Source organism: Rattus rattus, chromosome 8 (assembly GCF_011064425.1).
Source record: "Rattus rattus isolate New Zealand chromosome 8, Rrattus_CSIRO_v1, whole genome shotgun sequence".
NCBI classification, from domain to species: Eukaryota; Metazoa; Chordata; class Mammalia; order Rodentia; family Muridae; genus Rattus; species Rattus rattus.
Window position 1 is genome coordinate 57,866,051 of NC_046161.1, and position 17,372 is coordinate 57,883,422.

The following is a 17,372-nucleotide window of genomic DNA, read 5'->3' on the forward strand; positions in this document are numbered from 1 at the left end:
CCCAATGGCTTCCCCCCTTATCTCCCTGTGAGGGGGAGAAGGCACAACAAGCAGAACCCCCTCACACCCCAATAGGCTCAGCAGCACCAAATTTGTGCTGCTTTTACATAGCCAGACTCCAGTTCACAAAGCTGTAAGACGGCTAACGGGGTGTGTGTGTGTGTGTGTGTGTGTGTGTGTGTGTGTGTGTGTGTGTGTGTCTGTCTGTCTGTCTGTCTGTCTGCCTGTCCTGACTTCTGAGAACTGAAGAATGAGAACAAATACTTATTCAGCTTACTTTGTGCCAGAACAGGTAAGTAGGTACTGTCCCATCCAACTAACTGGTGCTTAAAACTGCAAGAGGAAGAGCATGACAGCTGCCCCCCCCCGCCCCCGCCACTGAAGGTAACTAGGCAACCGACCACCAAGCAGAAAGCCCTGCCAGTGGGGAAGTGGATCTGACTTGCCTCTGACCCCAGGTGTCTGGCCATCACTGGGACAGACAGGCTTCCTCGGGTTTGTCCTGAGTGGAGAAACTGGATCAGTCATGCAAAGATCTGGGATTCCCTGAGAAAGGAGGAACTAGTCAGGCGAGGCTGGTCTTCACAGCTGGAGGAAGCAGTTGCAGAAGCTAAGGCCGCTGGAGGCTGGCTTTCACAGCGGAGGACTTCTTCCACTGTGGTTAGAAGGAGGAGGTCATCCTTTCATTGACTGACAGTAAGGAGGAAAGATTGCTGCAAGCTGGAAAACGGGGGTGATGGTGTGTGTGAAAGTGATTTCAGTACAGAAAAACGAAAGCATTTCTGGGCTGAGTTTAGTGTCACTTGAAACCTGGAAGTCACACACGCAGTTGAAGTCAGGGCAGTCCACATCACTGTGAGATGTGGCCCAGTCACACGGGTATCCACAGAGCAGCTGAAGCCATGGGGGAGGGGATGCAGGGGGCACCACACCAGGATTTCTGGAGCAAAACAGCAGTGCTTAGTCACTGAGTCTGATGTTAAGTGGGGGAGGGTCCTCTGGTCCCTTGTTACAGAGTTCTTTAGTTGCTCAGAGAAGCCCTCAGGGACCTGGCTCCTTTCTCCTGCTGCACTGTCCCCAGAGGCTGCCCCATGCTTGTCACTGTGTACGAAGTGGTTGCTATGGCTTCAAATACCATGCTTGTTTCTATCTTAAAGCAAGGAAGCTGGAATGACAAGGAGATGTGTCATCTGTGACTGTCCCCTTCATCACACAGATGAACTGATGGCACCACTGCTCAGTCCTTCTGAGGTGAAGTGGGTCCCACTGTCACACTGCAGTGCAGGGAAGGCTGAGAATGGATGGCCTTAGACGGTGGGATGCACACGCCAGGGAAGGAGTCCTGTTAGCCCTGGGGATGGGGATGCGCACTGCGTAAAAAACAGTTTCTGCCCTAACTGTGGAGTTGAGGGGGAGTCACACAAGGTCAGTGGGTTGAAGGTCCTCATAGCAGTAAGAGTTGCTAGAAGCCTGAGATGCTCTGAGGTGATGAACTTCCTGGTTCTGACACAGCCAGGACCCCAAATTCAGAGCAGGTTTTCCACACTGCTGTAAGGACCCTGCCCCACTGTCTGCCCAATGCCTGTCTCAGGATTGCGGGTTCCCAGAACAGCCCACAGCACATAGCAGCACTGAACCCAAAACAGCTGAGGCAGAGGCTAGCATGGGATATGAGGAAAGGTACGTCCTTACCTTTGTGTCCTTAAAATCTGCTGCAGTGGTAAATATTAACTTACAGGGTGTGATGGTGAGGAAGACTGTCTGTGCAACTGTCAGGACTTTTAACTACATTTGTTTGTTTGGGGGTTACAGGGGTGTGTGGTGAAGATTGGAGGACAATTTCTGAGGAAGTCAGTTCTAGAGTATGGGTTCAGGCAATCTTAAGTCATCAGGCTTGGCGCTAGGGTCCTAATTTGCTGAGCCATCTCATCCAGCTCCCAAAACATCCCAATTTTTTATGTTTTAACAAAGCGTTGTTATGCTGCTCAAATTGGCCTTAAACTCATCTCTCTCCCTCCCTCCCTCCCACTCCCACCCCCAACACACACACAGCCTCCTAACTACTGAATAACATTGTGCACTGTTCATGTCTATACAAAGAATTCAGCCTTGGCGGGCTAATAGCGTAAGACCTATAGTATCGTGTTTTTCAGAGCCAACAAACCCTACTTCTGTCCAGTGTTTATGGAACCCAGGCTGCTACTAACTCCACGGCCCCTTGTTATTATTTTCGATTGTTAGTAGCCAGAGACCAGCAGCTCCCCGGCAAGCCGGCTGACATAGCGTTTTGAATTGGAATGCCACTTCTGAGACTTAGTTAACTACAGCAGCACACCCCACAATGAAATCTAGGCGGCAGGCAGGCAGGCAGGCAGGCAGGACTACACAATCAAGAAGGGCAATGCTGTTGAGAACCTGAGTTCAGTCTCCAGGATGAACTCATTCTCCAGTGGGAGAAGGAATGGATTTTGCCTCCCACAGTCACCCCGAGCGCCACACATGCATCCTGGCACATGTCTCCCAAACCCCACACAAAAAAGCAAGTGACTATAAAAAGTAAGTATTGCTAGGAGTTTATACCTCTGGGAAAATTGAATAAATAAAAATATGTACTTAATTGAGTGTTCTCATGGAAATGTCATTAGTGACATGTATGGGCTTACACGCCTATGGCTGAGGCCAGAAGGTAACTTCAATCCAGTAGGTGTCATGTCCCACCAGTCACAACTTAGCTACCCTGCAACTCTAACCTCTTCAAAGAATGTATGGTATCCATGTACACCAACTAAGCGTGTGTCTGCAAGTCTCCCAGGGCGGCACAGGACTCTGATGTGCCTCTCGGGCGCAGTTAGCATTACTGCACCAAGTCGGAGAGTAAGGTGGGAGAAACACCTCCCAGGCATGTGTGTTCAATTTTCAGTCTGGATTTTGTCTTTATTCAGAAACCTTTCACAGCTGTCACATTTTCTGTGCCCCCCCTCCCCGGTATTTAAGAACACAGCCTACAGTTTAAAAAGCCAATGTGCTGTGTTCTATTTTCAAGTTGTCTGATTTTCGTTCTGCTTTCCTAGTCTGCCCTACCCCAACTAGAGTGCTTCGTTAGACTGTGGGATGAGTGGCCCCTGCCTCAGTATTTTGGAGGTCAGTGGAGACCAATCACAGCACTGACGTGAACCCCTGTGCCTACTCAGTGCTCACACTGAGTCACACCTGTCAGCTCAACCTTGCCACAGCCCCTCAAGATGCATGTTGTCCTGACCCCATGTTGGACATGTAAGGAGCCAGCCCACAGAGGCAGCAAGTGACTTGGGAGGTGTAACTGGTAAGTTGGGGCCAGGATGCAAACCATGCAGTGCCCCATTCTGAGCCTGCTCTGGGTTCCAAGTGGTCTACAAACAGGTGACAGCAGAGACTTCTAAATCCTCTGCTTTAGAAGTGAAATAAATGCAACAGGAAAACCTCCCCAGACCCTGGCTTTGATAAAGAGTAGGGAACACCATCTGGGGACTCACAGGGGCAATCTGAGTATGAACTGAGATGTATTATATTCACAAGTACCGTTGACTCTATTAGGTGTGATAATGGCATTGCAAGTGGGAAAAAGCTCATTTTAAAAATGCATGCTAAAAGCATTAAAGAGGTGAAATGTCATTAGGTCTGTACTTTAAAACACTTCAGTAAAAATAGATGAAGCAAGAATGGTAAAGGTTAACAACTGTAAAATGTAAGCAGAGCAGGGGGCCATTCATATACCATTTGCATTATTATGTTATGCCACGACCTGCATTGCTTTGGGGTTGCCTAGACTGAGGCAATGAGGGAAGAAAGGAATGACAGATACACAGACATGAGGACAGAAGCTGGCATCACCTGCAATGTGTGCTCTGGTGGAGACGCACAGCGGCATCCCCGAAGCGCATGTTTGTTATATTAGCTGAGCGGAGGACGGGGCTTATCGCCACATGGCTGCTGAAAAGCCTTTATTTCTCCATACACTACTCAGACTCTTGAGTCAAGTTCAGAAGAACACGTGACCTGACTGGAGTTTTAGCTCTCCTCATACTGTACTTATTAGACTGAAATATTTGCTTCTCTTTCCACTCATGCCCTGCCATGCAGTCTTTTATTAACTCACTCTTCCTTCAGTGTCTCACTATCATTCTGGCCGATCCCACTGAGTTCCTAGACATCAGCTCTAGGGAGCTTTCTTTGAAATCAATTTCTCTTGCATCTGAGTTGGGTGCTCTTCAAACATTCTGCTAGAATTCTATATACTTTGCCCATCACAGAGTTTACACTGAATTTTATTATTGCTTCCCTACTTACCTTCTTCACTGACATTATCTCCAGAAAAACAGGTACATGGCTGTAGTACCAGTACCCAGCAGAGTGCTAAGCATATACAAGGGCCTCCAGAGACAGCTGATAAAGAAGTTGATGTCACACAACCCTCTCTCTGCTTCTCAAACAGGGGCACCCTGGCACTTAGGTGGTAGAGTGGTCTAACTATGCTAACGTCAGACACAGTCCTGAGGCACTGGGCTGTTGAGAGCTCTTGGGAAAATCCACTAGTTCTACATCGAAACATAAACAAATATATAATGAACGGCAATGAAGTTTGTCTTTCTTTTATTCTTTGGGTTTGTTTTGAAACACCTCATATAACATAGGTTAGCCTCAAACCTGCTCCTCTGACCTAGGCTGTCCTCGTTCCCCCTGCCTCCAACTGGCAATACAGGCACAGGGCATGCACCACACTTGCTGTTTGTTTTGGGGTTTGGTTGGTTGGTTTTGGCTTTAGTCAGAATCTCTTAATGAAGCTCAAGGTGGAGATTAAAAAGCAAAAGCAAAGCCTCACGTATCTTTAAGACAAAAAGGAACCACCAAAGATACATCTTATGTTCCTTAAGCTCTACAAAGTCAACTCTGAAACCTACAAGGTCACATTCCTTTGTTGTTATGGATGTGGGACAGAAAAAATTCAGACATATGCCATGTTGCAGGTTAAACTGCTTTATCTCCCAGTTCCTTATTTTTGTAACTACATATATTTTGTGAACAATTCTGTAATCACACTTTTATATAACAACTGTGAACAAGTAACATCTTTACTCAGTTAAAATACCAGCACTGGAAAGCCAAGATATAATGAGTTAGAGGCTTCCACAGTGAGACCTTGTCTAAAACTATCACCATCATCCAGTTAAAAGTTAAAAATCTATACCCAATCCAAACCCTACTTGTCTGCTTATGCACAGCACCGGATGTATCACTGCAAACAAAATCAACATCTGGGGAACACACAGGCCAGACAGTTTGGTAGTCAGCTTGGCCTCAGTGTCCCTGTGTTACAGTTTCCATTCATTACAATTGTAGCAAATATGCACAGTTGGTAAATTATGGATGGCTGGTAAATTTAGAGAAAAATGAAATGAGTATTCTAATAAGCAAGCCTGGAAACTTGATTTATCCACAGAATCTGTTATAATGGTCCATTTTTGTCAACTTAGAATCACCATGGAAACACCTATGTCCATGAGGGCGTTTCTACCTATTTGAGCGGAATGGGGAAGATCCACCCTGACAGAGGTGGCAGCAGCCTATGGGCTGGGATCTCACACTGCACACAAAAGGGAAAACTTAGCTCAGTAGCGGCACTCAGCTCTCCGCCTCCCGAGCAGACCACACAGGCCTTCCTTGCCTTTCCCCCCAGATGGGCTGTCCCTTCAGATGGTGAGACAGACTGGGGCCCTTCCTTACAGTGCTTCTGTCTGGTATTTTGTCACAGCAACAGGAAATGCTGGTAACACAGATAAGACTTCAGGTTCCAGTTTTACTCAATAATATTCATCATTGCTTCTTTACTTTTTCAAGAGGACCCCTTCAAAGAGGGAAATACCAATACAAACTTTCCTTTTTTTCAAACTGTCAATTATGGTGTAAAGCTTAAGATGGTCATATTTTTAAAAGCTTAAGAAACAATTCTTAGTTGAGTTCCTTAATTACAGTTGAGCAATTCCTAATTGTCATCTAAGCTTTGTGGCAAGAAATCAAATTCCAAACACAGCTACCCATTTAGGGAGAGAATGTATAAAAAGCAGCTGGGGCTTGCCTACTTTGAAAGGTGAAAGTTAGTGATCAAAGGTTGAGATTGCCCAGTTCGATTTTACAACTACTAAACAGCACAGGCCTTCCCACCAAGCGGGAGCCTGAGGCCTTCTGGGAACTCCACAGGGCAGGCTCTGAGCTATCATTTTTGTAAGTGCTTCATCCTCATCCTCCTCTTCCTCTTCTTCCTCCTCCTTTCTTCTCCTTGTTTGAAACAGGGTCTTTCCATGTAGCCCTGGCTGTCTTGGAACTCTCACTCTAGACCAGGCTTGCCCTGAACTCAAAGATCCACTTTCCTCCACCCCCTATTGCTGGAATTAAAGGTGTTTGCCACTAGGCAGTGCAGATAGGCATTTTAAAGCAGGTGACATCAGTATCTAGGGATAAAACATGTCCAGGGAGTCAGGCCTGGAGGAAAAGTCAGGTCAGGGTGGAAAAGATCCATACCCTCTCTCAACAGAGCTTCCCTAGTGCCAAGGAACACACTAGTGCTCTCAGCAGTCAGCACACACACATTCTGTCTGTCCTCATGCTCATTGACTAGTGCCCAAAACTCAAAGGAAAAATAAATTTCTGACCAAGGTTATATTTTCTTACAGAATAACAATAATAACTATACGTTTTACAATGGTCCAAATCTCAGGTACTTTCATTGCTTTTGTAAGTCGGAGGCCTCCAGTTTCTGGTCTTGTAAACCATCTAGATTTCTTAACAGAACACACACACACACACACACACACACACACACACACACACACACACACACACACCAAAACAAAAGAACAAATGAAAACCTAGAAATGTAACGGAAGCAGCAGCCGCTGAGCAGTAAGGAGGGTGGAAGTGTGAACTCCCTTACTCAGTGTCCGGCCTCCTTTTCATCAGGGATTTACTGTTGTCTGCTGTTCTCTTACTGATGACTTGTTTCCTCTGACTCAACTGTAAGTTCTGTGGCAGCAAAGACCTTATCTACCTTCCTCATTCCAACATGCCCTAATAATCCTTGGCAAGCATCTACAGTGTCTGAAGGGGTCTAAGGTAGCGAGCACCATGACGAGGCATGAGTGGCCTGCCCTGTGCATGCACAGGAGCTGCCTTACCCTGGGCATGAGCACACAGGAGCCGCAAGGATGCTTCATCTGGGTGTGAGCTCGCCTTGTGTAGTCTCTGTATTGCTTTCATTTACTCCGTCAACAAGTATTTATTGAGTGTCCCCTGGCATGGGACAGCAACGAACAAACCAGCATAGATAGACTCTATGCTCACTGAGCTCGTTATCTAAAAGAATGACAAACCTTAAGAAATAAAAAGCCATGCAGGTCACAAGCTAATTACGTCTGTCACAAGTGTGAGCAAGGAAAACTGCAAGACAGTGTAAGCACTTATTAAAAGGGTTCCTTCCCCATGGCGGCTGTGTATCTCTGTGTAGAATGGCAACTTTTATGATATGGACATTCAAACCCAATACAGTTGTCATAAAAAGAATATCACAGTGGGTACAAGCACACAGTTGTGGCCCTGCATTTCTAGGTTCACAATACCAACTCAGATATGCACAGGCTGTGTTCTCTTGGACAACATATCTAGCATTATGTACCTTGGTCTCTTTCCAAATAAACCAAAGGATTGTGCTGAACATTAAATATGTTGGTATTTCCAAAATAGTGAAAATTTGGTACCCAAGGAAGATGACATGATCATCTGGGGTAGTCAGTATGTTCTGCATGCTCCTATCTAGTTAGCCTGCTCTGATGCTTTTAGGAGGCGAGGCAAGTGAGCAGATTACAAGGGTGGAACCCTCAGGAATGGGATTAGTGCCAAACTAGGAAATGCGACCTCACCACATACCCAATCTGCCAGCATCTTGATTGGGCTTTGTAGCATCCATAACTATAGGAAACAGACTTCTTTTGGGTCAGTTTGTGACATTCCTTTGGATAGGGCTGAACTGACTAACACAAAGAGGGAACAGGAATTAAACTAAAACAAAACAAAACAAAAAAATACTCCCTGGAGCAAAGTCAGAGACCTCATGAGCTCTTTAAAAGTCTATACTACACTATACTAAAAAAATGCAAAGATACAAACTACCTAAGTTAAGTCAAGAAAAGATATTTTTAAATAGACCTATAACACCCAATGAGACAGAAGCAGCAGTTATAAATATCCCAATTAAAAGGGTCAGATAAATTCAGGGCAGAATTCTACCAGACATTCATATAATTAATACCAATACTCTTCAACTATTTTACAAAAAAGAAAAGTAAGGAACATTAACAGATTTCTCATCTGGGCGTGAGCTCACCTTGTGTAGTCTCTGTACCAAACTATTATTACCCTGATACCAAAGCCAAACAAAGAAGAAAAACAAGGAAAGGGAAGAAAATGTTAGGCCAAAATCTTTGATGAACACAAATGCAAAAATTGTCAACAAAATATTTATAAACCTAATTCAATAACACATCAAAAAGAATCATATCAAAATGATTATTCATCATGGTCCAGTTGGATTCATCCAAAACACACAGGATGATTCAACATACATAAATCAACACACACAGCCCACCACATAAGTGAAAAGCCAGAGACAATCATCTCATTAGATGCAGAGAAGGCCTGGAAGAAAATCCACCATCCCTTTGTGGTAAAAGTTCTGGAGAGAACAGAGATGCAGGCAACATGTCACAACATAATAAATGTAATTTACAGCAAGCCTACAACCAACCTCATGTCAAGTGGAGAGAAATTCCAAGCATTTCCACTAAGATAGTGAACAAAACAAAATGGCTTCTTTTTCTGTTCCTACTCTTAAGACAACTGGGGGAAAGGAAGAAGTCAAAGAGTCTGGATCTACAGATGCTTGGGTTCTGTTTTAAGACCTTTGAGACTGCCCCCAGGAAATTTCTACAGTTGGTAAATGCTCAGCAGAGCAGCAGGGAATGTTCCTTCTGAACTCTGGAAAAAGAAATTGTGCTTCGATTGACTTTACTTCTGTGCTATAGATACATCCGAAACAGTAACATCAAGTTATAGACACAGTCTGCAACATGCATCAGATTATCTAACTTAAAATACAATGTAATGTAAAATACACTGGAGCAGCAAGCACAGGGCTTAGATGGGTCTATACCAGGAACTTTGTGTGTGTGTGTGTGTGTGTGTGTGTGTGTGTGTGTGTGTGTGTGTGTGTATGCATGCATATATATAAAATAGCTTTAGCTTAGTATCTTTATGGGATTCCTGAGTGAGAATGTGTGGGTCTCTGATTCCTGTGCCTGATCCTTGGGACTCTTTTTCCTGTGTTAGGTTGCCTTGTCCAATAGGATGGTTTTTGCTTCATCTTATTACAGTTTATTTTGTCATGTTTTTTTAAATTGGCTTATAGGCAGGTCTGTGCAGCATTTTCTCAATTAATGATCAATAGGGGAGGGCTTGACCCACTGTGAGTGGTGCCCTTTCTGGGCTGGTGGTCCTGGATTCCACAAGAGAGCAGGCTGAGCAAGCCGCAGGGAGCGAGTCAGGGAGCAGCACCTCCATGGCCCCTGCACCAGCTGCTGCCTGTACGTTCCTGCCCCGTGTGAGCTCCTGTCCTGACTTCCTTTGGTGAGGAACAGCAGTGAGGAAGTGTGAACAGACCCTTTTCTCCCCATCAAAAATACTAGAAATTAAATGCTACCTTTAAAAGAACTAGCAGTTTTATTGGGATATAATTTATATATCAGCAGCTCCCTTTCAGAATGTGTATATCCATAATATTTAGTGTATTTACAGAGTTGTACACTGTATAACACTGAGTTATCTTCATAATCCCAAAGAAATCTCATACTCTGGCCTCCCATCCTCCTGGGGCCCATGAGGCTCCTGGAGGTTACTCCCTGCCTGGCTCAATGGGCTCCTACCTTTGCTCTTGTAAAGCCGCGTGGAAGTGAACCGTGATGTTTTCGAAGTCCCCAAAGTTTATCAGGAGCCATGGGAAAAATAAAGGATTTCTGGTCAATTACAGTTGGAATCGCCCTAAGTAAGTAAACAGAAAGAGGGGTTAAAACCTCCTGTGCTGCCTCTAGGGCCTCTCAAATCCTAATGCAAAGCAAGGCTTGCTGCTGAGACTGCCCTGCAGTCAGTGTGTCGGGAAATCCGCTGCTGGTCAGCAATGCACCAGGGCAACCTTTAGTGGTGCTGCCCTGCCTGACTAGCACAAGAGCTCCTGCTCAAATAAGCCCCAGTAGGAGGAAAGAGCTCCAGTCCTGGCTCCACCCACACAGCCACTCAACTCGAAAGCATATCTTGGTAGAGAAAAACACGTGGCACTGTATTTTGTTTAATAAAATCAGATGATGGGATAGCCGATGGTCAGTATTTTCTTTAAACGTCTGCTGTGTTAGTAGCTGGAAAGATTAACAGCCGAGCTAGTGAACGCTCTTCCTTGCTAAGCTGTGGACTGCCACAGAGCACCGTGAAAACAGTAAAATTGTACGAATGAGATGCGCCTCACACTATACTTAATTCTTCACATGTAAATGCAGGTTCAGTTTCTATAACATGACCAGCATAGTGAAAAATGAATGAAATCCAGTCACCAACACAACTTAATCTTTTGGTTTAACTCTGATGCCCACTTCTGTATACTTATCACTAAAGAGCAGCTTAAGACTTCTGGATTTTTCTCTAACACGTTAAAGACGTTGAATGTGTCATCTCCATCCTTACAAAAGGATAAGCAAAAGGCAAACCAAACACTACTTCCTGACTCCGCCAGAGGACTGCAATCACTGGGCAAAGAGCTGCTTTGAAAAAGCAAGAAGATAGGATTCAAAGACTCCTGTGACTCAAAGGGCTTGGGAGCCTGGGAATAGACACAGCACCTGTAGCCATAGGGAAGGCCCTTACACCCCGATGACGAATTGCTGGAGGCTCTCAGAGAAGAGACTCACAGTCAACATACCCACTGAAATACTCGTAGGTCTGACCTTTACTCACGTATTAGTATTGAAAGCCAGCTCTCAAGGGAAAGTATTTTACCAGGGGCTTAGTCTGACCTGGAGAAGTATAGATCCTAGGCAGATCTACCTTTCCTATCTCACCTAAGGTAAAGGGAAGCAGTGCTGAGAAAAACTTGTTAGGTGACAGCTTCGGGACACAAACCCCACCAAAAGACCTGCCTACAGGAACACAGACAACTTCCCCTGCAGCTTTCATGAACAGCCACAGAGCCCTAGGCAGATAGAGGAGGACCACAGGAGGACCCTGCAGGGGTCAGGATCTAAAATGGAGTTTCTGAGGAAACCCAGAGACAACACAGAGACAGAGATGCAGGAGGAAAGTGAATGTGCAGAGATCTGAAGTCACAGAAAACAGTAAACACTGCATAATTTCTAGCCACAGTAGCCCTTGCAGGAAAGACCTGGGTAGCCTGTTCCCACACCCAACAAAAATACAGAGGTATGCAAAAGGCAAGAAAAATAGTTTAGAGTGACATACTAAAATCCAGAAACTGATTTCCTGGTGGTGGATATTTTGCAATTATCCAGCCTGGAATAGAAAATAGCTATGATTGATAGGCTGAAGACCTTAGTAGAGAAGAGAGACAATGTGTCAGGATAGATGCAAGTGTGTCTCCTAATAACCTCAGAGGGAATCAAACAAAACACTGCACCCAAATATAAGGTAAGAGACAAACGCCTCTGATAGGTTTGCCAATAAATGCACACAAGGCAAACTCAGCAAAGTGCAGGGGTGAAAAGGGGCAAACAAAACAGCAGGATATCCAAGAGCTGCGGGACAGCCACAGATGGTGCAACGTCCACACAATGACAATATGGAAGGACAAAGGGACTTAACAGGGAGTCACAACAGCTGAGAAGGTTCTGGAATTGATAACAGCTCTGGGAATCTCAGAGAATACTGGCCCAGAGTAAGACCCAAGATTATAGTTAAGCCTATCAAATTCAAATGACATAAAGACAAAGGGAAAATCTTATAAGAGAGAAAGAACACTTCCCATGAGGAAAAAACTAGACATGGGACCAGATGGTACCTGTTTACACAAACCAGGCAAGTGAGGAGCAAGTGGGCTGAAGTCTCCAAAGCACGGAAAAGGCATATCAACCTGGGGTTCCAGAGTACCAGAACCCGGCCCCAAACTGAAGGAGAAATAATGATGCACATTGCAGTTCAGACCAAAGTTCAAAAGCCAAAATCAAAGCTCTTTGAGACTTAGATCTGTCTCAAAACAAAACAGAGAGAGAGAGAGAGAGAGAGAGAGAGAGAGAGAGAGAGAGAGAGAGAGATCCCTGAAAGGAGGATGGAAGCCAGACAGGGGCTCCCCAAGGCAGAGAGGATGGGCAGTCTCCTCCATTTTCCTCACGTCCTACAGCCCCAGCTACTCTGAAGCTTCTTCCTCTCAGCTACGTTGGTTTTGTGTGTGACGTCCACAGCTTCTTGTTGGACTTAGTGGGGATCACAGGAGAAAAACGAATCTCTGCCCCCCTCTGAGGGGGTCTCATGGTGGACTGTTGTAAACTGTATTTATGACATTATGACCCAGTCTAATTATTTATTAAACATCCTAGTGCCCCTCATATAGACTGGCAAGTACCAACACTCTTTTTCTCCTCTGTATGTATGTGTCACACACACACACACACACACACACACACACACACACACACACTGGGGTAGGGTGCAGTGACCAGGAAGAGCCCGAGACAAACAGCTGTAGTTCTGAGATTTGTGTCTTGCACAGGACAACTCAGAACAGGCTAGACCCAAGATGCTTTGCTCATGAGTGACAGCAAACCTTCCTCATCTGCACTCAGTGTCGAGAGAAACTCCTTTTCTGTCTGCCCTGGTCTTCCCCGCTACTCCTTTGTTTTCTTGTTTACTTTCCCCACTGAAATACCAGCACCATCGAGTGTAAGGCTAAGGCTGCTGACTGTGCTGGTCCAGATGGCAGTCACTCTGATGTCATGGGTGGTGCATGGCCACGAAGAGCAGTGTGAGCAGGAAGTCTAGCAGCATGTGCTGCTGCCAGCGTGGGGACCAGAGTGGATCATGCCGGGCAGTTCAGACTGCTTAGAATAAAACGGCTACTCCTGATAATGTCCTTATCTCTAGAAAGCCTTGCCCTAGTCAATCTCACTGATTAATTTGTGTAGCTACTGGCCGTTTGTACTACAATACCACCAGATTTCCCTCTTAAGTACTGGTTGCTTACAAGGAGAACCACATTTGTGAAAAGCAAGCTATGGAGTAAAACGAGAACACCAGATGGCGGCCATTTGACCTGGACTGCAGTGTGGGCCTCATCACTGGCCATCTCTATAATTTATGCCTCAGTTTCTCCATAGGGAAAATATCAACCTTATGGATTTAAAGAGAAAATATCAGTTTTTTATACCTGAAGTCCTTAGGACTGGAGAGATGTCTCAGGGGGTAAAGGTGCTTGACACACAAGCATAAGGACGAGAGTTCAAATCCCACATAAAGAGCCAGACATAGCTATGCACCACCTCTAAGCTCAGTACTGTTGAGAGCGGACAGTAGGATCACTGAAGCATGTTGGCTGCCTGCCTAGCTCCAGGGTTACTGAGAGACTCTCTCAAGGGAGCAAGGCAGAGAGTGACAGAACAGGACACTTGCAGTCTTCTTCTGGCTATGTACATATACATGTGCACACACTACACATGTGTATATATACAGCTCTACATGCACATGGAGAAACCATTAAAGGAAGTCCATTTCAACCTGTCAAGTGTTATGAAAATACTGACAGTCATGGAGAGCACGGTACAAGGAGGGGACAACTGTGGTGAGCTTGATCTAAATCACTTTCAAGGATGCTCAGTTCACAGTGCACTCTTCCCTCTTCTCTGGTGTCTCTTGCAGAGGAAAACCTCACAGACCTGAGCAAGGTTGACTCTCAGGTATGCACAGGAGCTGTATTTTCTCTGGCAAAGAGCAGCAGAGACCTGCAGTGCTTGCTGCCCCCCCCTTCAGAGGGAACTGGTGCCCCCAGGACAATTGCTGTAGCCTTCTGTTTAAGAGACACTGGGGATTCCTGCCAGCCTGACCACAAGGTGCTAGTCCTGGGGTAGAGGCATAGCTAGCTTTTCATAGCCATGGGCAACAGGAAATTTAGGACCAGGCTCTTTATCACTCAGAGGATGACCCTCCATGCCACCAAGTGCATGCTCACCCCAGGGGCTTTGAGCACAGCAGGCTCTGGCACCTCCCATGTCGACTGGGAGTCAGCCACAGAGAATCACAAACCTGTCTGAGAACCACGACCAGGCAGTAGGTAAGATGACACCAGTATGTATAAGAAAGGCATAAGAATTATATTAACATAAGAAAACAAATCAGGAATTACTGTGTACAACTGTCCTAGTTTGCCTTTGCGGTGCTGTGATGAAGTAACTTAGGGAAGGAGGGGTCTCTTTCAGCTAACAGGCCATCACTGAGGAAATTCTGGGGCAGAACCTGGAGATAAGGACTGAAAGCGGAGACCATGAAGAAACACTGTGTACTGATAGCATCCTCCCTCTGAATCTCGCTCAGACACTCTCCCTATGAAAGCTGGGACCACGTGCCCAGGGGTGGTCATCACGCACAGCGGGCCAGGCCTCCCCGCATCAGTCAGCAATTGAGACAAATCCCCATAGGCATGAGCATAGGCCAATCTGATCCTATCAGTCTCTCCCGGTAGAGACTCCCTCCTCCCAGGCAATCCGAGGTTGTGTCAGGATGACCATAACAACCAACACAGCCACTTAAAGTTCTTCTAACAGCTCCTTTGCTCTCAGGTAGATAATCATGGTTTGTCCTGCACTTGACCCCAGAGGCTATCATGCACAGACTTGGCTCCAAGTCTGGTGCGGTCTGCCGAAGACGACACACGAAGTGGGCTGCAAAGCCCAGAATTGTGTAAAGAAGTATTCCGAGTATTTTTTTAGCACTTGACTGTGATCTACCCCACCATATCTCGAGCTACATCCCACTGCAGCACCATACACTCACAGGTAGGATCACGGGAAGCTCGCTCGTAGGAATCCTAGGCAGGCTTCCTACCCTCCTGAGAGGAAGACAAGTGATTACACAATTGAACAGAAGGCAAAAGAGAACATCCAGGACCACATGTGGATGCCAACTCCATGCCCTGGTCCAGATCTTCTTCCACTCTTCTAGACCCTAATAAGGGACAGGGCATGCCTTGGCAAGAGAGGAGGACCAGATAAGAGGTGTCTCCCCAGAAATGTTCTACTCCATATGCTACCAGTTAGCTCTTTTCAGCCCTCAACCTTTCATCGGAGACAAGAGACAAGGAGACAGCTCCAGACAGCAGAGCTCACCCATTGGATTATTTAACTAGAGCTGATGACTGTTGGCCACACCCTCCACTCTGAGACTTATCAGATGTCTGTGTCTGTTTGATACCTTGGCACACATTTAGTCTGCCGACTACTGGCCTGACTCTCATCTGAGCTGGCCTCTCACTGTGTGTTCTGATTTCAAACTAAGGCTCAATAGCCTGGAGGGTAGAGTGACTCCGAATGTTTTCTTCTCCAAAAACCCTTCTTCGTTTTTTCTCTATGGATTCATTTTCAAAGATAAGTAGATCAGCCAATCTGCCAGTCATAATTTAACCTACTTACAAGTGACAGTCCTAAACTTAAAAATTAAGTCTACAAATGAAGGCCTGAAAGATGGCTCAGTGGGTAAAGGTACTTGTCACCAAGCCTGATGACCTAAATCTGATCCCCACAATTTACACAGTGAAAGGTGATGAGAAGTGAGTCCTTTAGGTTGCCCTCAGACGACTTCCACATATAGTGTGGCACACATGCACACACACACACACACACACACACACACACACACGTGCACACACACACAAATACACACAAATAAATGTTTTTAAAATATATATTTTTAAAAAAGATTAAAAATGTCTGACAACGAGGGTTTCATCAGTATGGGCTGGCACATTTTATCTCATTGACTTGTGTAATTCATTTGTCTGTTTATCTTTAATCAGATTTACAAGGATTTCTTTTAAGAATGTAAACAGACTGAAAACTACTGCAAGCATTATTACATTATTATTATTATTATTATTACTCCATTGCATTAGAGTCAGAAGACTGGGTTCTCTGAGAGTTCCCTGTAAAATTCTTGGCCATGTGATTGACCTGGTGCAACTTAGTCAGTCTTAGATCTTTGTCTATAAAATGGGGATAATGACTTACCCTGTGTGATTGTAGGGCTGATTTAGAGGCAGCACACATCAAGGTGCTTTGTGAAGCTTTCTACACTAACCACACATGTGTGTCCTGTTTCTGGCTCTGTGTTTTCCAGGCTCCTTTCATAGTCAGCATACAGCCTGGTCTACTCACTTAACCTTGGCTTCTCTACCCAACCTCAACACTGCCGGTACAACCCAGTGCCTCCTGCATCATCTCCTCCAAACCCAGACTCCTCCGCAGTAAGAATCTCCAAGTTCAGCTTTGGTTGTGGACACAGCAGACCTGGCAGCCCAGTATGCAGCTCCAGCTGGAAGGCTGTCAAGTGTAGTTACTGTAAGTAACGAGCACCCTTGGTCACCGGGTAGGCGAGGTGTTTGTCAGCCTGTTTTCTCTACCTCCTCTACGGAGAAGAATTACTACACTTATGGCTGTGATTTTGAGCTCAGTATTTCAGAGGCCTCCAGACAGACTACAGATTGTGACAAAAGGCATGGAATCTCTCATTTGTACAGAATGGACTCATGACAAATTCAGAAAATCAAAAATTCCAGTTAAAGTGTTTCAGCCTAGAAAAAGATGGAAAAATATCGTAGGGTTCTCCAGGGCCCGGAAACTGCACTGCTGCAGGAGTCAGAAGTATAAACGGATGTCTGCATTGTGGGAAAGACACAATGAACATACTTAACTAGAATATGCACCCTCCCTCAAATTCATAAGAATATCCTCCAGTGAATGAGAACTGAGAGCGTTAAATAAATTCACACAAATTTCGAGTTTCAAGGCACACGCCCAGCCCTTGAAACTGCCAAGATCTCACACAGAAGACAGCAGTGGCTGCCACCTGCCTCAAGGGCACAGGGGAACTTCAGTGGCGTCTGAAGCCCATGGAACAGGGGGCTGAGTCCTGACACCGCACATCCTAAGATCACAAAATGTAGTTACTGAAATTGAGCTGAAAGTTACTGAAAGTTCATTAAAATTAGCTTTAAATCCAGTTGTTTCCAATGAGAAGAGAGAGAGGAG

General features: G+C 45.4%; 1 protein-coding gene across 1 annotated transcript in view; it reads right to left on the bottom strand.

Annotated features, from left to right (window-relative positions):
- Positions 1–17,372, bottom strand: part of Iqch (IQ motif containing H) — a 182,144-nt gene that overhangs the window by 151,410 nt on the left and 13,362 nt on the right. The window contains exon 4 of the mRNA XM_032909380.1: positions 10,008–10,122. Coding sequence (XP_032765271.1) covers positions 10,008–10,122 — 115 coding nt within the window. The remainder of the gene's footprint in view (positions 1–10,007; positions 10,123–17,372) is intronic.